Source organism: Schistocerca americana, chromosome 3 (genome assembly GCF_021461395.2).
Source record: "Schistocerca americana isolate TAMUIC-IGC-003095 chromosome 3, iqSchAmer2.1, whole genome shotgun sequence".
NCBI classification, from domain to species: Eukaryota; Metazoa; Arthropoda; class Insecta; order Orthoptera; family Acrididae; genus Schistocerca; species Schistocerca americana.
The window spans coordinates 687,049,758-687,075,712 of record NC_060121.1 but is presented as its reverse complement, the minus strand read 5'-3'; the positions used below and the strand labels follow the sequence as shown (position 1 = coordinate 687,075,712).

General features: G+C 40.3%; 1 protein-coding gene across 1 annotated transcript in view; it reads left to right on the top strand.

The window, feature by feature from the left end:
• Positions 1 to 25,955, top strand: part of LOC124606313 (MAP kinase-activating death domain protein) — a 612,624-nt gene that overhangs the window by 333,890 nt on the left and 252,779 nt on the right. Inside the window, exons 65-66 of the mRNA XM_047138295.1 lie at positions 17,365 to 17,513; positions 20,787 to 20,951. Of these exons, the coding sequence (XP_046994251.1) occupies positions 17,365 to 17,513; positions 20,787 to 20,951 (314 nt within the window). The remainder of the gene's footprint in view (positions 1 to 17,364; positions 17,514 to 20,786; positions 20,952 to 25,955) is intronic.

Here is a 25,955-nt window from a genome sequence, read left to right as displayed (position 1 = left end):
AAGTGGAGAAAATGGTCAATAGATTGCAGTGCGGTAAAGCAGCTGGGATGGATGAAATTAAGTCGGAACTCATCAAATACAGTGGACTGTCAGGTCTTAAATGGCTACACAGGATAATTGAATTGGCCTGGGAATCGGGACAGGTTCCATCAGACTGGACAAAAGCAGTAATCACACCAATCTTTAAACAGGGAAACAGAAAAGATTGTAACAACTACAGAGGTATCTCTTTAATCAGCGTTGTGGGTAAAATCTTCTCAGGTATTGTTGAAAGGAAAGTGCGAGTATTAGATGAGGACCAATTGGATGAAAATCAGTGTGGGTTTAGGCCTCTTAGAGGTTGTCAGGACGAGATCTTTAGCTTACGGCAAATAATGGAGAAGTGTTATGAGTGGAACAGGGAATTGTATCTATGTTTTATAGATCTAGAAAAGGCATATGATCGGGTTCCTAGGAGGAAGTTATTGTCTGTTCTACGAGATTATGGAATAGGAGGCAAACTTTTGCAAGCAATTAAAGGTCTTTACATGGATAGTCAGGCAGCAGTTAGAGTTGACGGTAAATTGAGTTCATGGTTCAGAGTAGTTTCAGGGGTAAGACAAGGCTGCAACCTGTCTCCGATGTTGTTCATATTATTTATGGATCATATGTTGAAAACAATAAACTGGCTGGGTGAGATTAAGATATGTGAACACAAAATAAGCAGTCTTGCATATGCGGATGACTTACTTGTGATGACAGATTCGATTGAAAGTTTGCAGAGTAATATTTCAGAGCTAGATCAGAAATGTAAGGACTATGGTATGAAGATTAGCATCTCCAAAACGAAAGTAATGTCAGTGGGAAAGAAATATAAACGGATTGAGTGCCATATAGGAGGAACAAAGTTAGAACAGGTGGACGGTTTCAAGTACTTAGGATGCATATTCTCACAGGATGGCAACATAGTGAAAGAACTGGAAGCGAGGTGTAGCAAAGCTAATGCAGTGAGCGCTCATCTATGATCTACTCTGTTCTGCAAGAAGGAAGTCAGTACCAAGACTAAGTTATCTGTGCACCGTTCAATCTTTCGACCAACTTTGTTGTATGGGAGCGAAAGCTGGGTGGATTCAGGTTACCTTATCAACAAGGTTGAGGTTACGGATATGAAAGTAGCTAGGATGATTGCAGGTACTAGTAGATGGGAGCAATGGCAGGAGGGTGTCCACAGTGAGGAAATCAAAGAAAAACTGGGAATGAACTCTATAGATGTAGCAGTCAGGGTGAACAGGCTTAGATGGTGGGGTCATGTTACACGCATGGGAGAAGCAATGTTACCCAAGAGACTCATGGGTTCAGCAGTAGAGGGTAGGAGGAGTCGGGGCAGACCAAGGAGAAGGTACCTGGATTCAGTTAAGAACGATTTTGAAGTAATAGGTTTAACATCAGAAGAGGCACCAATGTTAGCACTGAATAGGGGATCATGGAGGAATTTTATAAGGGGGCTATGGTCCAGACTGAACGCCGAAAGGCATAATCAGTCTTAAATGATGATGATGATGATGATTATGATGATGCATGAAAATGTTTAAAATTGCATGAAAAGTGTCGAAATATGCAAGATCAAATAATAAAAAAAGCATGGTAGTTACTGCGTGCATTATATCTCAAAGTCGAACCTATGCATATCACTTGTGAACAAGAGTGCCGGCCATGCGAAAAATCGGTACATTTAGCATGCTGATATCATTTTCAGAATACTTTCTGAGAGAGTTTTAGAAAGGGGCCTTTCTGGGATTATTTTCTGAAAATTTGCATACCATGTTTCAAGAATTGTTCCTTCTTTGCTATTGTTGTCGGTAACAAGTGGATGCGATGCGAGTGAGTAGCAGTGAAACAATCAATATGTACAGGACAAACTTTGAGATATATCACATGCAGAGGGGCATGCTCAAAAGCTCCATAACATTTTATTTAATAAACAACATATAATCATGAATTTTTTTGAACAGCATTAACTTTTAATTAATACTATTGGACCAAAGCATCATTTACAATTTATTTTACATTTCTCTATTATTGTAAACATAAATGATCAAGTACTGTTCCAAATGTTCAGTAGTAAGATTGTGTGTTCAGTACTAAAAACAGTTTTATAAGAAGAAAATATAATATAATATAAACCGGTCTCTAATGATAACATTATGCCAGCAGTAGCACATAATGCAAATATCAAAAGGAGGGATTTCGGTAGTTTGAGAGGGATCAACCAAAGAAATGTTTTGTGAGCACTTCATTTCACCATGTTTCATACCCTTCACATTTTGGTACATCTACAGTTTTATAACAGTGACCTTCAAAATTGGTTACAGTTTTCTGAATGTTATCTATGAAAAGTGAAAATGATGCAGCATGTCTCTTCAGAATTTCGTTTAACGGATAAGTATTGTTTACAAATGATGGGCAAGTCAATCTTTGCAGTATGCACCAATTGTCAATTGAAAATGCATACTGACTTCAAGAAATAGATAAAACATTTTTTTCTCTCTCTCAACATTCAGTGCTTACGTTTCTGGACACACACATAATTGGTCCCCGTTTTATTGATAAAATCTAAATACACTTAGGTATCTCAAACTTCTAAGACATGCTGCTGTTGCACTTACTGGAAGACATCCCACTTGATATAAAGCAATCAGTGTTATACCAACATGACATATGTCCCTCCTATTCCACATATGTTATGACAGACCCCCACTTTAGAGAACATTTGGAGAGCACTGGAATGTTTCTTCAGGAAACACAAAATGATATGGACACTCACCAAATGTAACACTTCATACTTTTATCTGTGGTGAAAATTAAAACAAGAGCTCTATTATGAAGGTAAAACAAGACCTCTATTAGGAAACACTGGCAACTCCTGGAGCCATGATTTGCCTTATAACATGGGCCTTTGTGCTGGTTAACTCCAAATGAAATTCTACACACAGTATTGTTTCTACAGAATCACTTTATAGTGTGCAGCAATGCTTTAGGCCAACATTTTGGGCACTGGCATGATAGCCATAATAATAAAGACTTAAACCTTGCTTGAGTTGTGTGTTTTCTGACATGTGGTATAATAGTACAGGTGTTTGTGGAACCTCTCCTCCTGATGTCAGGACAGTGGTTGGTGGTACTGTTATCTTGATTCTATGTGGCTATGTCCCATACATGTTAACTCATTGAAGTTAGATTAGAAGATTCTTTCAAGTACCACAGAAAAAAGTATGTAGTTTCAGTAGAAAAAAACAAAGTCGGTATCCTATTTTGGCATATATAAATGATAAAAGTTATTTGCGAATATCAGGGAATTCATCATATTTTCCACTATAACTTGGCAAAAACCACACCCATTGAAGTTCTGTTAGATTCTTTCAAGTACCACAGAAAAAAGTATGTAGTTTCAGTAGAAAAAACAAAGTTGGTATCATAATTTGGCATATATAACTGATAAAAGTTATTTGAAAATATCAGGGAATTCACCATATTTTCCACTATAACTTGGAAAAATCGCACCATGGTATACTTATTCATTCTTTATATTTTTGGGGTCGCATGTCTTAGCTCCTTCATCCTCTATTTCTGAAGGTATTATACCATATAACCCTCTGAGTGATTTATCTGTTGTCTAAATTATGTAAATCTCTGTGGCTGAACATTATATGGAATTCTCAATACAGATCATAATATACGTAATAAACAGTTCCCAAGTTTTCCATATACACATATATTTTACCATAAAGACTGATACACATGAACACTGCATGAAGTACAAAGGCAGACTGAATTAATCGTGGTGGCGGCTCGTCAGAGCAGTTCATGTTCCAGAGATTGTAATTTGCGTGGTTCACGTGACCTGTCGACGCCACACAGCCCCCCCCCCCTCCCCCCCCCCCCCCAATCCCCCTACACCACAGTACGGATTACAGTCTATGACCTATGACCACTGAGGGGAGGTCGTGTGGGTGTCAGCTTCGGCGTGAGTAGTGCAAGTTGGCAGGCATACGACCGGAAGCTCCATCTCCGTCGGGTCGGCATATGAAGGTGTGATGAGCGCCTGCCGGTCCAACTCGTAATCTAAAAAGCAGTGGGGAGGACTAATGCGTCAGCCAACTCAGGAGTAGCGGTATGCGAGAGGAGGCGGTGTGTGAGTGTGCCTTCCCCGAATGCATACTGAGCTGTCCGAAGAAATGAAAGCTCGAACACATGATGGGTCGCACTCCTGTGGGAGAGACAAGCTGTGCTCTATCTTGACGTTGAGTTCCTCAGTGAGGGCCAGGCCTGTGCTGTCGGTGAGCAGTACAAGAAAATGATTATCTAACACCATAAACGACATGTCATTGACGCGGTCAGGTGGTACATTGTGGCGCAATATGAAGGACGGGGTATCCGCGTCTCTAGCACCTGAAATGTCTTCAAAACCTGTGAGAGGGATGATGATGACATGCCTGAGGAACCCGTGAGCTGTGGTGGTGACTCATTGGACGAAGAAAACCCAACTGTAGGTTGCTTGGACTTGTTAGCGGGTTTGTCAAAAAAACATGTGCTCGGGCAGTCCAACTGGGATGGCAGAGGGGTGTCGGAGTCTACGAAGGCAGGCTTGAGCCTGTGTAGAGATCTTTTATCATAATGTCGAACGTCATCTCACCCCTCCGGAGTACTTTGAAGGGGCCGAGGTAAGGAGGTTGTAAGGGTTGTCTGACAGAGTCGTTCCTGAGCATGATGTGTAAGCAAGTGCTGAGTGCAGTCGGCATGTAAGTGTCAGGTGAGGAATGGCTGTCCGGGTGTTTCTAAAGTGTGCATGCATCCTTCCGATAAAGTCTGGGAAGGAGGGGAAATCTCCAGGATCTTGGGGGAGAATTAGTTCCCCTGGTAAAACTGGGTTTTCACCGAAAACAAATTCGGAAATTGTCCCATAAAAATCTGGTTTAAATGTAGAACATAGGCCCAGCAACACCCAAGGAAGTGCTGCAGACCAGAGACAGTTGTGACACCTGAATTCAGTTTTAAGGGTGCAGTGCCATCGTTCCGCCAACCCGTTGCTTTGTGGGTGGTAGGCTGTTGTATGGATCTTTTTAATACCACAAAGAATACAGAGAATTGTAAAAAGTGTAGATTCGAACTGTCGACCGTGGTCAGTTGTGATGGAGGATGGGCAGCCGAACCTAGTGATCCAAGAAGAAACGAAACCCTTGGTTACAGTTTCTGCTGTGATGTTGGGTAAGGGGATAGCTTCCACCCAACGAGACATTCAGCCTGTTGTGGACAGGATATACCTGTGGCCCTCCGATGGAGGCAGGGGACCGATAAGATCCATATGTACATGACGGAAATGTCACTTAGGGATGTCAAACTTGCCGAGTGGTGGAGAGGTGTGACGCCCTATTTTGGTTCGTTGACAGGAAATGCAGCTGTGTGCCCGTGTTTGACAGTCCTGTTTCACATCTTTCCACACTAAACGCTCAGTGACGAGGTGAGTGGCGGCTCAGATGCTGGGGTGGGCGAGATTATGCAAGGCGTCGAAAACCTGTCGGCACATTGTGGGCGGGAGCAAAGTCCACAGAATGCCCGTAGAAGAGTCGCATCACACTTCGTCTGAAATGCCAGGGAACTTAGCCTTGGTGAAGATGAGCGAAGACTGTGGGTCCATGAGCAGACCCTGAGTGTCCTCATCCGAAGCCTGTAGAGTGGTGAGGTCGGATAAATTGATGATACTTGAAACAGCATTGATCCGCGAGATGAAATCAGTGGGGATGTTCTTCGTGCCTTTGATGTAGCTTACGTCTGTAGCAAATTGAGAGACCAGGTCAAAGTCGCAGAAGCGTCGGGGAGGAAGATCCTCTGGCGGATTGCAGAAGGCGTCTGCCAGTGGTTTGTGATCAGTAAGAATGAAGTAAGGATGGTCCTCGATGTCAGTGCGAAAATGTTTGACAGCCTCATACACCACCAGAAGCTCTCTATCAAAAGCAGAGTATTTCTTCTGTGCTGTAGACAGTATTTTAGAAAAGAAATGAGGTGGTGAAACTGTGTCGTCTTTGCTCTGTTGTAATACTGCCCCGACCACGATGTCACTGCTGTCCGTAGTGGTGAACAAGTCGGCAGATGGATCAGGTGGGTGAGTATGACTGCGCGAGCTAAAGCTGCTTTAAGAGCCCTGAAGGCCTCTAGCATGGGTTCAGTCCAACGGGCTGGTTTAACGCCCAAAGTTTGTTTGCTGGAGAACGAGTCCATTAGCGGGGCCTGCATGGTGGCAGCAGGAGGTAGATAACAGCAGCAGTAATTTATAGTACCTCAGAAACGTCTGAGCTCTTTGTACGTAGCTGGGGGTGGCAATGACATGATAGCCTGCACGTAGGGTTTGGGAGGCTGTATTCTGTCTGCGGAGACAGTGTGTAATCCAGAAATGTCACAGAAGACTGACGCAATTGGAATTTTTCTTTGTTGACCTTCACATTGTTGGATGCCAAAGTCTGGAGGACTCGGGATAAATGATCTTCATGGTCTTCAGTCGATTTGCTGAAAATGAGTGTGTCATCCAGGCATGCGAAGCAGAACTCGAATCGTCATAAGATTGAGTCAGTGAAACATTGTCATGTTTGTGCCACATTCTTTAAACCGAATGGCATGAAGTTGTACTTGAACAAACCGAGTGGCAAGATGATCACAGTCTTTGGCATGTCTTCCGGCGCTTTGGGAATCTGCTGATAAGCATGTTTGCCATCAGTCACACTGAAGATTGTGGTGCCCGATAACATATGAGTGAAGTCATGTATGGTTGGCACAGGGTAATTGTCTATGACAGTGCGAGCATTTAAACTTCTGTAATCACCACACATTTGAACAGAACCATTGTGTTTGGTGATGAGGTGAATTGGTGAAGACCAATTGCTGTCTGATGGCTGTCGAATGCCTGCCTCCAGAAGTTAGTTAATTTGCTGCTGGGCTGCACACAACTTAATGGGGTTGAGGTGTCTAACCTTGTGTCTAATAAGAGGGCCGACAGTGGTAATTATCTTGTGTGTCATTCTGTCAGTGATTCAGTGATGGAAGAGACTGAGAACTGCACACAAGGCTGAGTACCATTCTGACATGGAGTTTTGGGATGAGTGGGCCGTGATGAGGTGTAGCCATTAGTGCAAGTGAGAAAAGGCAGCATGAAAGTCACATGCCTATTACGTGAGCACAGCTTGTGCTTGTTTGTAGAACTCAGCCGCGTGGGTGCTTGGGCAGTGCGGAGGTCACTGAACACAAATCGTCACACGCAATGAATGTTTTTGAACTAACCTGATGAGTGTTCAAACTGATGCTTGGCAATGAAGTCCGATCCAGTAAAGGAACTGCAGATTGCAGTTTCAACAGCAAGGTGCGGGTCGCAGTGAGCTCATTGTAAGTGTGAGCAATGCATTGTTTCAGCTCGTCGTTCTCCTGGCAGAGGTGCACTGCTGAGTCGTATTCTGAAAGTAGGTTAATGATGCAGGTTACAATCTTGCCCGCGAGTGTGGAACACTCATGGACTAAATCCCATGTTAAGTCGGAAACAGAATGAGGAGAGTGGGTGCCAGAGTACAGTATCTGAGTGTTAGACAGGTGGTGTAACACTGAACACTGGACTACATTTGGGGACAGCTTGTAGTGGGACAAAAAAATCCATACTGAGAATTGGTCTGTCGATGTCGGCGATGTAGCATGTCCACGGAAAATGCTGAGAAGGGGATAAGTGCACCATTACTTTCACAGAATCAACAGTTTGTAACATTGATGTGTTGACAGCTCGTAGGAGAGACTACATCAGTGAAAAGTTGGCAACAGCCAATGATCGAATTATGATAGGTCAGCGCCAGTGTCAATTAGGTGGACAAACTGCGACGAAATGTCTGTCATGTATAAACGACCGCTCAGCTGAGGGGACGAGTGGACGGAGTGCAAGTTAGGGGATGTCTGTGAAGTTCCCCGCAGGACTCGGTGTCACTTAGTTCCTGTGGTCGGCATTGGGTGTTGACAAGGTAACGTGAACTTCTTGGCCTCAGCCCCAAAAATCTTGTGGTACCAACAGTATGGATGAGCCGGATGTGGTGGCGGCAGTGACTGTGATAGCGGGGGAGGCTTGTCCTCGTTGATCTGTTCTGGGACATAAACCAGGATGTATGAAGCATGGGCGATTCTTGAGTGCTCAGAAAGAGGAGAGGGCAAATGAGTACTGCCTGGCGGCATAGAAGGTGTGGAAGCGGAATGGGCTCTGTCCCTGCCTGCAGAGGGGCAGTAAACAGGAGGTGTAGTGTCACACAGCGATGGTGGATGAGCTGGGTGTTTCTGGTGCAGGAGCACATACAGCTGATCTGTGATGTGTAGGCGAGAACCGATAGACTCAAAACAGTGCGGCAGTAGGTGTATCTGTAGGTCAGTAGGTAACTTGGCAGACCATACCGCCCACAGGGTGACATCTGGCATCATGTGTTCTTTTATGAGTAACATGAGGCAGCACCAAAGCTGTGACGGAGTGTGTTCTCCCAGGTGCTCTTCATACAGAATCTTGATTATCAATTCTTGTGGCAAGCAGGAAGTCGGTCCAATATTGTTTTCTTGGCGAACTCATACATCGGTGGTGGTGGAGGCGAAAGTAGGAGATCACAAATTAAATCCAAGTGGTCGTGAAGGTGTGTGACCAAACATAGGAACTTGGAGTTGTCATCAGTCACTTGATGCAGCTCGAAGAGGTGCTCCACCAGTGCGAACTATGAAACTGGATTGTCCTTGTGTAAGGGAGATAGCTAGGGTAGGCGGACTGGAAGTGGAGACGAAGGTTGCTTCAGCGTGTCTTGGAAGACCTGCAGTCCCGCTGCACAAGAGTTCATTCTAGGATCCGGCATCACCGGAGTGGAAATGTTACTAGCACACACGTTCAGAGCAATGGCTGGTTGTATAGTCTCTGAAGATGCCTGAAAACATGACACGGCAGGCATAGTTGGTACTGCAGAAGTGAACGGGCGAGCAGGGTGTAATGAGCGGCTGTAATTTGGACCAGAAATTGCAGGAATAGCACTGACATTGTCGAACTCGGAAATGACATGTAAGGCTGGTGTGGCAGACACAGATGGTGCTGCAGAAGGAGTGAGCGGTTGTGTGGTCAGAATCAAGGCCCCCTGTGGGGGTGGGGTGTGGCCTGGAGCTCAAAGTGGGAACAACGAGAGTTTTTCGCGCACTCTGGTTATGCACCCTTTGTGGTAGGATCATAAAACACTGGTGAAACCTGTTGGCTGTCGCACTGTCATAGTACTACATTGCTGGGTGAAGAGGCTATGTTGAGTGCACTCGTACCCACGTGGTCGCGAAACTGGGCTGCCGGTCCGGTGGTTTGTTCTGGCAAACTGAAGGCATAAAAATGTCTGTTACTGATTTGTAAAGAAGGCGAGGCTGGTGTAGATTGGTAATAGTTGAATGCATGTGCGTTTTGCACAAATAGCGGCGTTGCACACGGCACTACTGTAACTGACGTCGTGGTGCGTAGAGGATAGGAGCACGTGTGCGAATTTCGGTCCCTTTGAACTTTGTACAAGCAATCGATTGTCACACTATTTAATAGATCGTCCACTTCACTTTTCATTTATTCTTGTGCGTAATCTGGTGTAACAAAACCTGAGTCCATTGTCTGAGGTATCTGCGTAACACTTGGTTGTTGTGGAGTTGCTATTGTAGAGGTTATCCTCCTCGAAGATCCTAGATCATTGTCTGTTAGCTGCGAAATAACTGACAGCGGAGGATTGTGTTGGCTGGTTGTAAGAGGTGGGCCACCAAATCTTCGTAAAGAATGTTCAGTGGTGTAACCATGGCATTGTACATGAAACCTGTTGATTCTATATGACCAGTCGTGGAAGACGTAGAACTTTTTGCCCGGGGTCACCAATATGGGATTCTGGATATGGATTGTAATATATGCAATAAACAGTTCCCAAGTTTTCTATATACACATGTATTTTACCATAAAGACTGATACACATGAACCCTGCATGAAGTACAAAGGCAGACTGAATTAAACATGGCGGCTTGTCAGAGTAGTTCATGTTCCAAAGATTGTAAATTGTGTGGTCGATGTGACCTATCGACGCTACAACTATTTATCCTAACCAAATAAAAGCATCTGATGGATGTAATAAAGATGTTGGCATTTAATTAATTAATACAGAAAAAGTGGAAAATGCCACATTCTTTTAATAAATTCATTGCTATGGTACTGATTATGAAAGAGTAATAAAATTGTATCAGATTCCCTTGACTGAATTAGTGTAATTGAATTACTCAACACACCTCCAACATACAGCAGATTCCAATCATAAAATTTCTTGTAATCCACTGTGTATACACTGTGTGAGTGTGGATAGGACACCAGCAGTTTGCTATGGGGCCATATTGACAGTTTTTGTGCGTGGCCTTCCACTGTGCTGCTATAAATGACAACTCAGACTGCATGAAATAACTGATGATGCCCTACCTGTATCAAATGCATAATTTTTGAGCCAACAAAGAGCTTTCTGAAATCTAAGACTGTTTTTAATGTTAATTTAGATTAAAATTACTCATAAACAGTGAATGTTAGAAAGTACTCATGGTAAACAGGTACTAAGTAAAATAAAGGTAGTAAGTATGTAGCAGTTGAAAATTGATTATCTTTTGTGTAAATCTGGAAAATAATTGATGAAACTTTTGGCTACTTTCGATGAATAATGTCATCAAAATATCAGTTTCATTCCTAGGCATATTAACATTTGCTTCAGTAGAGACAGTGTGAAGTAAATGCACATTATCATTATGATGTGCCACATGATAAAATGGTTCTCTTTGTACACTAACTGATGGCCAAGTTAGTTCATTTAACAGACAACCTATATGCAGATTATGACCTCCTAAATATCATTCATTTTTATTTCTGGCTTTAAAAGTGAACATCTGAGGTTGGGCTTTACCATGGCTGTTATCAATATTAATTGTTATGTACGAATCATATACTGTATGGACAATTCAGGTAGAATGTGAATAATTTATGGAGTATAGGAAGCAACTCACTGAAATGTAGAAGTGCAGAACTGTTGAAAGGCACATGTAGGCACATATAATCTAAAGCGGCAAAGAAACTGGTATAGGCATGCGTAATCAAATACAGAGATATGTAAACAGGCAGAATACAGTGCTGTGGTTGGCAGTGTTTATATAAGACAACAAGTGTCTGGCGCAGTTGTCAGATCTGTTACTGCTGCTACAAAGACAGGTTATCAAGACTTAAGTGAGTTTGAATGTACAGCACACAAGTGATGGGCTACAGCATCTCCGAGGTAGCAATGAAGTGTGGATTTTCCTGTATCACCATTTCACAAATGTACCATGAATATCATGAATCTGTTAAAATATCAAGTTTCCAACATTGATGCTTCCAGTAAAAGATCCTGCAAGAACAGGACCAATGATGACTGAAAAGAACATGACAGAAGCGCAACCCTTCTACAAATTGCTGTAGATTTCTATGCTGAGCCATCAACAAGTGTCAGCATGTGAACCATTCAATGAAACATCAACTACACTCCTGGAAATGGAAAAAAGAACACATTGACACCGGTGTGTCAGACCCACCATACTTGCTCCGGACACTGCGAGAGGGCTGTACAAGCAATGATCACACGCACGGCACAGCGGACACACCAGGAACCGCGGTGTTGGCTGTCGAATGGCGCTAGCTGCGCAGCATTTTTGCACCACCGCCGTCAGTGTCAGCCAGTTTGCCGTGGCATACGGAGCTCCATCGCAGTCTTTAACACTGGTAGCATGCCGCGACAGCGTGGACGTGAACCGTATGTGCAGTTGACGGACTTTGAGCGAGGGCGTATAGTGGGCATGCGGGAGGCCGGGTGGACGTACCGCCGAATTGCTCAACACGTGGGACTGGATGAAGCGTCGTCTCACGCGGTCTGCACGTCCAGCACGAACGCTGGTCCAACTGAGGCACCAGGTGGAAATGGCATGGCAAGCCATTCCACAGGACTACATCCAGCATCTCTACGATCGTCTCCATGGGAGAATAGCAGCCTGCATTGCTGCGAAAGGTGGATATACACTGTACTAGTGCCGACATTGTGCATGCTCTGTTGCCTGTGTCTATGTGCCTGTGGTTCTGTCAGTGTGATCATGTGATGTATCTGACCCCAGGAATGTGTCAATAAAGTTTCCCCTTCCTGGGACAATGAATTCACGGTGTTCTTATTTCAATTTCCAGGAGTGTATATTGGCTTTTGGAGCCAAAGGCCCACTAGCGTACACTTGATGACACAAAGATTTACACCTTGCCCATCAACACTGACATTGGACTGTTGATGGCTGGAAACATGTTGCCTGGCCGAACAAGTCTTGTTTCAAATTGTATCAAGCAGATGGAAGTGTGTGGGTATGGAATCCAGAGATCCTGCATGTCAGCAAGGGACTGTTCAAGTTGGTGGAGGCTCTGTAATGGTGTGGGGCATGTGTAGTTGGAGTGATGTGGGACCCCTGATATATCTGGATAAGACTCTGACAGGTGACACCTACATAAGTATCCTGTCTGATCACCTGCATCTATTAATGTCCATTGTGTATTCCAATGGACTTGGGCAATTCCATCAGGACAATGTGGCACCCCCCATGTCCAGAATTGCTACAAAGTGGCGGGTATGTAATGTTTTCTTAGCACCTATCGACTTTTAATGGTTTCTGAGTCAATAAATTCTTGCTTGTTGAAATAGGTGCAGTCACTATTTCATTCAACTCAACATGAATTCAGCTACTCATTCTTCATTACATTCAGTGAAGATTTCATCAAGTATTTGTTTAGAAGTGCATAATGAACAAAAATGAAGAACGGTCAACATTCAGCTGTAGTTGATTTCAAAATAGAATGTATGCTGCTTGGAAATGATTTAAAAATAGAATTTATAGTCTGTGGAAAAGATTGACTATGTCACTGCATCCATAGGTAGGAGTGTTTTAATATCTGTGTTTACTAACTATAGGTGAGATGTGGCCTTGGCTCATTCTTGATTATTGATTATCATTTTCTTCCTGGAATTTCCATTATTGTAATAACAAACTTATTTAGACTTTTAGCAAATGGAAAATTCACTTGGGAAAACCATAAAATCCCAGGAAGACAGAATTGGTGACATACCTTACCTTCAGAAAGTGAAATTTTGAGTACTTCTGACAAACTCACATAAAATTACAAAGAACTATCATAGCTTTCAGAACAATTGTTTGCTTCCTTGGGAAGGAAAGAGAGATGGAGAGGAGAATTGTAGATTGGAGGGGCAGGTCACAACTACTGTTCTGGGAACAAAGGGAGACAAAGATGAGAAAGATAGAGAGAGGAGAAGATCAAAGATATTACATTGGCATTGTGGTGGCTTCTCTTCAGAGGTGACAGACGGATAGAATGAGAAGTAAAAATTGATTAAGACAAGGAGAAATGAAATTGGTGGTGCAATTAAGAATTAAGAAAGTGGGAAAGGAAATGGAGGAAAATCGAAGGGTTAGAAAGGTGGGGAGGAGGAGTAAGATAATGTATTTTGCCTAGGATGATTGTTGTACCAGTATATGTCTGTCTGATGCACACATGTAATTATAGTAAGTTCTTTTGCTAATCGGGTTTACCTTGTGTGTTATTCACATTGGTTTGTCGCATACAAGATTATGCAAGTTATTGCAAATGTAGAAGAATTTAAGCAACCTTTTTCATAAATATATTTCATAAAAGCAATGGAAGTAACGTTCAGTGATGCTAATAGAGTAAGAAATGTACTCACAGCTGTTTAAATATCTGGAACATTCCTTGTCCCCTTCACAAGTACTGAATAATTCTAAAACTAGGTCTAGAAATATTGTGTTCATGGTGTAGCCCTAGGCCTGATCACAGATGCTTTAGATGTTATGTATTTAAATTTTTGGATTTTGATGCCCCTGGTTTTTGAATTTCAGTTATTTTTCTGACAAGATTCTTTTTCGGTGGCACCAGATTCACTTCAACACATCACAGCACTCTGGCCACACCATTATGTAAATAGTTTCATTTTGTTTATACAATACTGTGTGCTTAGCAGCTTTGTGTCATGTGTACCAGTAACTGTCACATTCTTGAATGGAATTCTGTTTCCTCAATAATTCCGAGCCCCACTATTTTAAAAAAGAAAGCACTTGTTTGTAAACTTATAAATACAATATGGGGGACAGCAACTTGCCTATTTAAATTTGGCACCCTGAAGCAAGGTCATTCTGAGAAGGTGGGGGGTAGGCACATTCAAGAGGGCAGAGTGTAAAGTTGTAGATTCAGTGTTTCACTTAGTATCATGGAGTAGACAAAACTGTAATGTACGTTCACTGATGATGTGTACTTTTGTAATGGTCACTCTATCATTGCCATGCAATGAGCATCCCATACTCATTTCATTGGTATGCCTCGAGTCTTGTTCCTGGCTGGCAGTTGTATGTTTCATGAGTAAACAACTTCAGGGAAACTGGTGATGTGAAGGGGGGGGGGGGGGGGGCTTCCATGCCATGAACAGCAAGGTCACAGGTCACCCCAGAACATTGGGTAGGTAAGGGTTTCTGTTTTATGATCCTCCAGCGCTCTACCAACAAACATGTGGCTTCTGTTGGGTTGTCTTCTCATTCTGTGGGGTGAATCCTTTATGAAGAACTAAAATTTCATGCCTACAAGTTAGCTGTGGTGCAGCAACTAAATCTATGAGATTTTGTTGCTTGAGAAACTGCATGTCAGGTGCTTTTTTGCATGCCTAACAATGAACTTGTTCTCTTCAGTGATGAGTCTCACTTCCACCTTCTGGGATCTGTAAATAGGCATAACTTATGCTACTGGAGTTCACAATGTCTAACTATACATACAGTACTACAACTTGGAATAATTGGTCCATGATTTTTTTGAAGAATATTGATGAGCAGTTTTGGTGACTTCTGACCATTAAGTCCACATAATTCAGGAGTTTTTGCTGCCAACACTCAATGAGTTGGATGTGGGCAGCATATGGTTCAACAGGATGGTGCTTCAGCACACACAGAGTGTGTTTCAACAACTGTTTTGCTACACTACTTCCCAGGATACCTCATCTTCTTGAGAGGTGATCTGCACTGGCCAAGGTGGTGACCTGGTTAGCTCCATGTGACAGTCATGCTCCATGCCCCATGTGACAATGACTTTTTCATGGAATATTCCTAGTTCCCTTCCTCATATGAAGAACAACGTTCATCAAGATGTCACCAACATATTCCTTGATATGCTGTAAAGAGTTGAAGAAAACTTCTGAGTTCAATTAACACAATGTATTGAGAATAATGGACGTCATCTGCTTGATATCATCTTTAAAATTGTGCAGACAGAGAGTACTGAAATGTTGTACTTGGTGCTGTTCAAAGAATTAAATATAAACCTGCCTTGCTTTTATTTAAATTGAATTTTTAAATAAGCATGTTGCTCTGCCCTACTCTGTTCATTATTGGTGTATATTTCATAGAGTTTGAAGCGCATATAATTCCCTGAAATATTCATTTTATGTGTTTCTGTGGCAGTTCTTATTAATTTTGAACTTCTAAAAAACAACTACATTGCACACAATAAATTGTATCTGGGACCATAAATAAGAAAAAAATGAGAAATGTAATAGTGTATTTGTAGAGAATATTGTTCTGGAAAACCACATGGGTATAGTGATCTTTGTCGATTGATTTCAAATAAAAGATTAGTGAAGTGGTGTAGCGACTGTGGTTCAGAATACATGTTAAAATGTAGATCACCCATTTAATTGGTTGTGTAAATCAACTGAAAGGACAGAGACTAGTAAAGTAGTGCGGTACCAGGGCATAGGACCGTGCCTACTACAGTAATCCAGTTTTAAATCAGACTTCAGTGTGCACCACAAACAAACAAGAAAAGTTTTCATCATAATTTTACATTACATGTGAGAGGAAATGGAGAAAGTAGGGTGGGAGTGGAAAGGGGGGAGGGGTACAGTATTGGGTAAGTCATTCTTATCTTACAGGGCAGCTAGGGGTGGTAACAACATACACTTACCAGAGCTGAAGGTGGCACAGCCATGCATGTTGAGGCTTTCTTACATCTCATACTATTATAAAACTCCATAAATTGATCTCTGGCTATGAAATGCTGATTTAATAGGCAGCTCTGTGTGGGAAATAGTTTACAGGGAAGGACATTCAGAGAAAAAAAGCAAAAGTAGGTGTTTCTAGAATGAAATTTTCACTCTACAGCGGAGTGTGCACTGATATGAAACTTCCTGGCAGATGAAAACTGTGTGCTGGATCGAGACTTGAACTCAGGACCTTTGCCTTTCGTGGGCAAGTGCTCTACCAACTGAGCTACCAAGCACGACTCACACCCCGTACTCACAGCTTTAATTCCGCCAGTACCTCATCTCCTACCTTCCAAACTTCACAGAAGCTCTCCTGCAAACCTTGCAGAAATAGCACTCCTGGAAGAAAGGAGGAGAGCTTCTGTGAAGTTTGGAAGGTAGGAGACAAGGTACTGGTGGAATTAAAGCTGTGAGTATGGGGTGTGAGTCATGGTTGGGCAGCTCAGTTGATAGAGCACTTGCCTGCAAAAGGCAAAGGTCCCGAGTTCGAGTCTTCGTCCAGTACACAGTTTTAATCTACCAGGAAGTTTCAAAGTAGGTGTGTTTGAAAGGCTGCTGATTAAAGTACTGTATGGAATAATGTTGCAGAGCAAGGTGAAATAGAATGTCCATAAAAGAACTATTTGAATGTTAATTAACTTTCATACTGGGCGTTTTGTTCCCAGTGAGTTGTTCTGTACCAGCTATCATTTTGTTGCACACAGAAACTGAATACCCTGTGTGAGTTTTCTGGGTTTGAGATGCTGTAGAAGATTCAGCTGCCATTTTATGGTGTTCTGTTTCAGTATTTAGTTTATGCAACTAGTATTTGTCTCCTGGTGTCTCTAGGGTTATTTTCATGCTGCTAAAACACATGGAAATATAATACCAACAACATGTTTGATACATCAAAAAAAAATTTCACGTTGTCCGAGTCATTACTTTTTGTTTACATACATGCCAGATGAAAATGCAGTTACTGTTGTTCAGAGAATAAACTTTTTTTAATACATGTGACAGCTTTGACAGTATTTAAAACGTGAATTGTCAATATGTTTTGAAGATACAATGACTGCAGTAATATTTATGCCACACCCTGAAATGTGTCATATTGCTTTATGTGTTCATGACTGACACATCAACAAGTCATGCACATAAAATAATATTGAACTGGATCTTTAAACAGATTCACCTCCATCAGTGCGGTTGATTCAGGATCCTCAACAAGGAACAGAAGAAAGTGGTGATGGGCAGTCTACCACTGATATGCTCCGTGATTTGCTCAATCAGAAACGGCATTTGCTTTTATCTAAATTAACCTCCATGGACTCTGAGGTAAGTTACAAGTACAATGGTGTAGTGAGAGCAGGCAATTGTTCTGAATTTTGTCATACTTATAGTTTTAAAAATCCACAGAACTATAGGAGCATGTTGATCTCCAATTTTCCTGCAAGTGACTCTCCCACTACATCTCTAGACCATCCCAAAACCCGCATTACTTAGCTGCAAAATTAAACTGAGTTTATGATTTGGATTATTGCTTGCTTCCCACATAATTCATTTGTTTTCTTTGATGAATACTATATACCACATAATACAGTAATCATATACACAGATCATAGCTGCCCTTACGTTTTATGAAAGGCATGATTTTTTGGTTCCTTTCCTTTTTCTTTCTGTATTTGATGTAAGGCCATTACAATCACTTATTTGGTGTATACTACCCATAAAAACTTTGCACATGTTTCTGGTATTGATAAAACTCTGCTGCTCTGTTTATTGATATGTGCTCTTGATTTAATAAAGGAAAAAGTTACTACATGAAAATTTACCTTCCTTATTGCGAAGCAAGAAAAAATCCCTTTAGCTGTTGCTAAAGCCAAAGAATCTATGTAGGAGAGGAATGTTCTTGATTGACTAAAATGTAGTCAAGAAATTCCAATAGAAACCTATAAAGTTCCTGCCAAATGTTTGAACTCTACAAAAGTTCAGTGTTTGACGAGTATTGCGTGGCATTGAAGAATGTTCCAAAAGTAGATGCATGAAATTAAAAAGTAGAGACTTTTAGACACTGGTCTTAACTTTCATGTGTTAATATTAGCAATAAATTTGTAGCATATTACATCTGTCCATTGGTAGGCAAAAAATAAATGAATTTACATTTTTTTATGGACTATCCTTACAAATATTTCTTACTTTCCACCCTTCAAAAATTTCTGTGCTTATGTTTCAAAATATATATATTTGTAATCTAGTGTATTCATACTTTCCTTCCCATTATGTAGATTCACCCACCCCTTATCTTTTCAAGCTGTAGTAGAAGTTATAAAGCTACAGTATTGTAAATATTCATCTTATAATATCCTTTTTATCTTTAAGAATAGATTATTATGCCTATCCATTCAGTCCTTTTATTTGTGTCATGTGTCGCATATCCCAGTAATTCAGGAAAATTGTCAGGAACTTGAATGGATTAGTGTTGAGTACATGGGGTGTCTGAAAGTAAAACTTGGAACACTTATGTTGAATATCTGTTTATCATTCAAGTTTTCCTAATGTCAATATCAGAGATTCACAAATCATTGTGTTTATTGTGTTCTTATGTCTTCAGTTGGTTTTTTAGTTTGTAATATTTGATTTCTTGTGAAGTTTCTTATTCAGGCATTAAATAATCTTATATAGACATTATTAATTTAGTAAACTCAGTGTAAAGCATGATTCATGTTTTATGTGGTTTTTAATTGTTTCAAAATGAAACAGGTATATAGAGTTTTGGAATGACAACAGCTGGCTGGCCTATGTTGAAAGAACAATTTCATTTATTTGATTGTTGTCTCGATCTTAATTCCAGATAAACAATGAGTATGAAGCCAAGTTTCTGCATGCATGCTGTGTGATTATTTTATGCTGTCCATTTCTGTATTAATACATTATACTTATTTTGTGCTTTATTATTGGGGTACTGTTCCTTATATTTCACTATGAGTCTCTGTAAGCTTAACACAGTTTTACAGTCTGTGAAACAATTTTTCTAATTTTAGTTCTTTTGTCAATTTACTTTCAGTATTAATGAATTTTAAAGGAAAAAACCTTATCAGAAAATTGCAGTGGGTAGTTTTTTTTTAGATGATTTTAAGATCTTTGAATCCCACGGAACACTGCATATTATGAACATTTTTACATGGTAAACCTTTTTTGGTAACAAATTCAACAGTAAATGTGCAATACACAAGAGCTATGAGACATCAACACGCAAGTTTATTCTGTCAGGAAATACACCAATGGATGAGTAAACAGCAATTTACAGGAAAATAACATACACTTGTTTTTATTATTAGAACACATAATTACTGAAAATTTGCTTCATAATGGTTGGATATCCCTGTTATGTGACAACACTACAATAAAAAAAGAAATAAATGGTTGTCATCCCTGACATTTGTGTATTGTTATCTGGTGTAAATGCACTGTAATTCAAAGAGAAAGTGCACTATTTGGTGATCAAAGCACAGTTGTCGAGTTCTTACCTCTACCAGCTAATTCACATTACATCTCCGTTGTGACTCGCAGTGGCAAAAAAAAATTAAATAACAAGGTACCATGATAATTAATAAAGCATACCATCAGCTGAAAATTATTTATATAGGTTTATGTTACACAGATACAGTTGGAAATTATTAATGTGATTGTATATGATCTGCACAGTTTCATATGATTGATCTGGAGTGAAATGATATAACAATGTCCTTAACCAACTTAATAACTGTCTAAGGACTATGAGAAATAGATTAGTGTGATGCTCGAGATTCTCATCAACATAGATGAGAACATCATATTAGGCTTTGTTATATCAGAAATATTTGCCATTAAAATACTATCTTACCTACTGAATTTCACACTTTGAGCTATTCAGAACACTGGAATCACAAAAAGTCACAATAGCTCAAACCTATGGAAAGCAATTTGTAGCTGAAGACCAAATTCAAACAGCCCACTAAAATTTTACAATTTTTCTGCATAACAATGACTAATATAGCATGTTTTAAGCCACCATAATGAAAGCTTTGAGGAACGTATTCCTAAATGGAATGGTATAATGACAATATTAATCTACTTCACCGTTTTGAAGCCATTCCTTTTATAACAGATATGACTATATGAGAAATATTTTGAAATGTTGGGTGTGGGAAATCCAAAATAAATTTATTCAACAAAGTAATGTCAAGAAAGAATTCTGTCAATTTGTGTGATCTAAATGCTGGAAAAAAAAGATTAGCTACTGAGAAAAGAGCTTCAAATACCCAGACTGCAGTGAAGTTAAGTTACAAATGAGGTACTGTTCAAACAACAATGAACTGACTGTATAAATAGTGTGCAAATTTTCAAACCTTGTGGAATGTTTCCTACCTTGTATATATTTTAGTGAAGAAATCCTAGGCAGTGAGCTACGCTTTATATCAAGAATAGTATTCAAGTTTTCTATAATATTTGATGGGATGTGGAAAGTAGGGCCTCCAGATGAACTTGTGACATTTTATTGCTTTTTGTGCTATTTCTTTTGTTACTTTCTTCAAAACTTCCGTTTTCTTTTGTTCTTTTGTTTTTTAGGGTGGGACTGAGAACACTTTACATGGCTCAACTGAGGGTGTGGCTTCTTGCAATGCATCCGATGCTGGCAGTATCATCACAAACCCGGCATTCACAAGACAAAGGGCCGGTCACCAAGCTTCGTTCCGTAGTACTGTTTCTGATAGTGAGATAGAACAGGGCAATGTGAGTTTTTGCATTTTTGTATAGCCACATTTGCCACGCTTTTTTCCGTTGTTTGCCTGCTGAATGGCACCTATTTTTGCAGTTTAGCCTTTGGTTCTGCTGCATGTTGCATGATTTTTCTTTTTGTAAAGGGTCTATTCTGTGATAGTCAAGTTATTGATGCCCTGTATAGCTCTTGAGGAATAGTCTAAATCACTGGTTCCCAATCTACAGCAATAAAACCTCTGATTGATCACTTGCACCATAACCACTCTTTACTTTTAATGATTGTTAAGAATCAACAGTATTCTTGAATAATAGTCTGGGGAAGTCATAAATGTGTTGAATATTACTTTCCAGTACCAGATGAGTGGATAAGTTGCTTCTTCGTTCTTTATAGAAACCCTAAGGTTCTGTAGGCTAATTCAGAAAATTGGCTTTCCACTACCAGCTAAGTAGATAAGTTACTTTTCCTTTATTTATAAGAGACTTATGGTTCTGAAGGTTGCAGTTTGGGAACTGCTGATTTAGATTTGAGTTTTTATACATTGTGCAACTGAAATATGTGATTCGGAGTATTTTAAACTTGACTTTAAAAAAAAGAAAAAAAAAACATTTTAGCCTTGATAGTTACTATGAAGAGAACTTACTGATTGCAAATTTGTGTACTCCACATACTAAACTCATTAATTTATGTGATTTTCATTTATTAACGAAATTATTTACTCAATGTTGTGTACACTTCTGACCATTAAAATTGTTTTGACATGAAGGCAGCGTGCAACAGAAGTCAAACTAGCATGAAGTGTACAAAATGCTTAGATATGCAAATAATTACCATTGCAGTGCAGCTGTTCAAAGTAGGTAGGAGTGACACCATCTGTGTTATATATAAGACTATGCTATGGGTTTCTCATTCAAAAATTACATCTCAGTGTTGTTTGTTTGTGAGAAGATTATGTTAGGCTGCATCATAGAAGGAGAAACACATACTATCTTGTGACAGAATTTGACTATTGAGGCTGTAATTTATTATTCTGTGATATTGCTATTCATATTGGCCAAGATCTCATTAGAATATGTCATTGATTGGTTCAGGAAGGCCATAATTAATGCTGAGCAGGACCTCAGTGGTTCCACATGATAGAAATAAGGGTGCATGAAAATATAGTGAACAGGGACAGTGATTGCATCTCTGTGATGCTTGTGATGATGTGCTGAAAATGGACTGGACAGACTGGTGTCTCCAGAACACAATGTTTGGCCACTCCCCCAACAATTCTACCAGTACCGTTCAGGACTATCGCTTCTGACAGCAAGTTATGTCGAACGATAACATCCCCAGTCTTAAATTTTCAATGTAAATAAGTATTCTACAACAAGTTCTAGATGGCTGCAGATGACAAACTGTAAAAGGAAAACAAATGTAATGCAAAGTGTGAAAAACCACAAGATGTGAAATGAGGTCCCATGACCATGTGTCCGGAAATGCATCATTGCCACGGTAGGTGGTACTGACGAATGAAAGTTACTGTGACCATGTGCTGTGTGTTCCTTGTGTTTTGGGGTCTGTGAAATTGACACAGTGAACTGTAGGCAGCAGAACGTCTGATATTCATGTTGGGAACAAGCCGTAATGGTGTTTGTATACAGCCAAGCAGATGGAAATGGTCAAAAGGAGTATGATGCGATGCCCCATCCAGTTTTATCCTAGTGTGGATAATTTTTTGCTATTAAAATTGTCTGTGAGTGGCATTCAGATTCATTCATAAGTGTGGGGGACAACCAGGTGTAGTACAGTACTCAGTATACAACTAGAGTTCATCACTCTACCAATATCAAGGCAAGCATTCTACCAGTTTAAAATAAATGTTGCAAAAGGAATTACTGTTGTAAAGTCAATATCATAAAGATGTATGCACAACTACTTGTAACCAACTTTAAGATGATGACATTTACCTGTTTGGTGACTAATATGGATGGGTAACAGACATAAAACCATCCAATGAAGATTTCAGCACTGACATAAGTATCAAAACATATGTTTGATGCTAAAATACATTAATCATGCAAACGTACACTGCAGAATTAATGTAATATCCACTATGTGATCCAATGTATCCAGACACCCCCCAGAACATAAATATTTCATATTAGGTGCATTGTGCTGCCACCTATTGCCAGGTATTCCATATCAGTGACCTCAGTAGTCATTAGGCCTCATGAGAGAGCGGAATGGGGACTCTGTGGAACTCACAGACTTCGAATATGGTCAGGTGATTGGGAAACGTGAAGGGACATGTACAACACAATAGCGTACAGGCCGACCTCATCTGTTGGCTGACAGAGACTGCCAAGTTGAAGAGGGTTGTAATGTGTAATAGGCAAACATCTATCCAGATCGTCACACAGGAATTCCAAACTGCATCAGGATCCACTGTAAGTACTATGACAGTTAGGTGGGAGATGAGAAAACTTGGATTTCATGGTCGAGCGGCTGCTCATAAGCCACACATCACGCCGGTAAATGCCAAACAACACCTCACTAGGTGTAAGAAGCATACACACTGGATGATTGAACAGTGGAAAAATGTTGTGGAGTGATGAATCACAGTACACAATGTAGCACTCCAGTGGTAGTGTGTGGGTATGGCGAATGCCCGGTGAACATCATATGCCAATGTGTGTACTGCCAACAGTAAAATTCAGAGGCAATGGTGTTATGGTGTGTCGTGTTTTTCATGGAGGGGGGCTTGCACCTCTTGTTGTTTTGTGTGGCATTATCACAGCACAGGATTACATTGATGTTTTAAGCACCTTCTTGCTTCCCACTGTTGAAGAGCAATTCATGGATGGCAATTGCATCTTTCACACAATCGAGCAACTGTTCATAATTCACGGCCTGTGGTGGAGTGGTTACATGACAATAACATCTCTGTAATGGACTGGCCTGCACAGAATCCAGACCTGAATTCTATAGAACACATTTAGGATGTTTTGGAATGCTGACTTCGTGCCAGGCCTCACCGACCAACACCGATACCTCTCCTCAGTGCAGCATGACGAATAGTCTGCCATTCCCCAAGAAACCTTCCAGTACCTGACTGAATATATGCCTGTGGGAGTGGAAGCTGTCATCATGGCTAAGGGTGGGCCAACACCCTATTGAATTCCAGAATTACTGATGGAGGGCGCCATGAACTTGAGCCAGGTGTCCAGATACTTTTGATCACATAGTGTAAAAACCTAATAAGCATTGAGGATGTTTAGCCACTGTGGCTGTAAATTTTGAAAAGTGTACAACTGTTAGATATAAACTTATGAATCTCTTTGACATAATTTGCTTATGTTAGTTTGAAAACCTTTCATAAAATTATGTATGTAGATTCAGTATCCACCACAGTAATTAATTTTCTTAATACAAAAATATTCACTGTACGTTTTGTTGTCTTCATCTGCTACAAAGCATCCTATTCATGCAGCATGTTCTGGTGATTTTAGCTGGTAAACATCATTCACTTATCTTACGATTTTGTTCCATGTATTCCCCACTCACATTCAAGTGGCTAATGTATCTGAAAAATATTCTGCTATAAGTATACAGTTTAGGGAACAATTATTGATAGCCTAAGAACTTCTAATGAAATAAGGAAACTGTTAAAGCCATTTGCTTTGTATAAAAGACAGAAAAATATATTACTTAACTTTTATATTTTGTCAGTGATCATGGTTTTCACAACATGGATTCCTATCCCATGGTAAATGATACACTAAAGTTCACAAATGAAATTATACTTGAGTCTTTTATTTGGTGGTGAGCACAGTTTATCACCCCGAATGAGAAATGCTACATGAAGAATAAATTGCAGCAAATAATAGTGACTCCAACATTGTAGTATTTATTGTTACTATCCTAGGCTAATACAACATTTCTTGAAGTTGCACAGTATGTGCAGCAAGCCAGTATACACTTTTTCCAAATTGTCGGATTACATTAGCCACTTCTTCTTACTTGTAATTCTGCTGCTCAAAATTCACCGTAGTGGTGTCAATAGCTACTTTTAACTCATTCATCCAAGATGTTGTTCATAAAAGCCCATTTTACCACTAAACACAGTTTTACACATTCGCTCTTATAAAGCAATACTCAAACTGTACGAAGACTGTCCTCATAGGCAAAAGCAGCAGTAAACTTTCTTGCCGCCAATTCGTAGGTGGTGGTTCCCCTCATCTTCATAACTTAATATTAACGCCATGAACACTTACATAATTGTTAACATAGTCACAGTATATTTAAATATGGAAAAACTCTTTTACAAAACATATTATGCTTTAGACACCTGATTACTTAAAAAATAATGTTTCTACATAGTTGTCAGTGTTTAGATCACACTCTTTTCTTTAGGTGGCAGCACCCTTCAGCCACTTCTATTCATTTTGTTTAGTTCTATACTTCAGCCGCGAGATGGCAGATGACAACGCTAGGTGCTCACTGTCGCCTTGCTGCCTGCTACATTTCAGCATCCTCTGCTGCTTGGTGAATGATCTTGATTAATAAAGTTATAATGAAGATTTATTTGCATGGTCTGGAAGTATCTATTGGGTTGTAAGGATACTTGCATCATTATAACATCTGTACCAGAACAAGTACCCTCACTGAGACCAACCACATCACACGATACTTCAAGCCCTTTTTGGCTGTTTTTGTGATCCTGGATCCTTTCAGACAGACAAATGTGCAGGGAGGCAGTTGAATGTGCGTACATCAGATTTGGAGGATTGGGTGCTGCTTCTCAACTGTTTCCATCTGCTTGGCCATATACAAACACCATCCTGGCTTGTTCCTGACATGAATACCCCCGCTGCATCAATCACACGGCCTGCAACACACAAGGAAAACACAGCATATGGCCAGGGGAACTTTCATTTGTCAGTGCCTTATATCATAGCGTCAATGTGTTTCTGAACAGACATTCATAGGACATTTTTTCCTCCATTTCCAATAAGAAGTCTGTCCTTGCAATT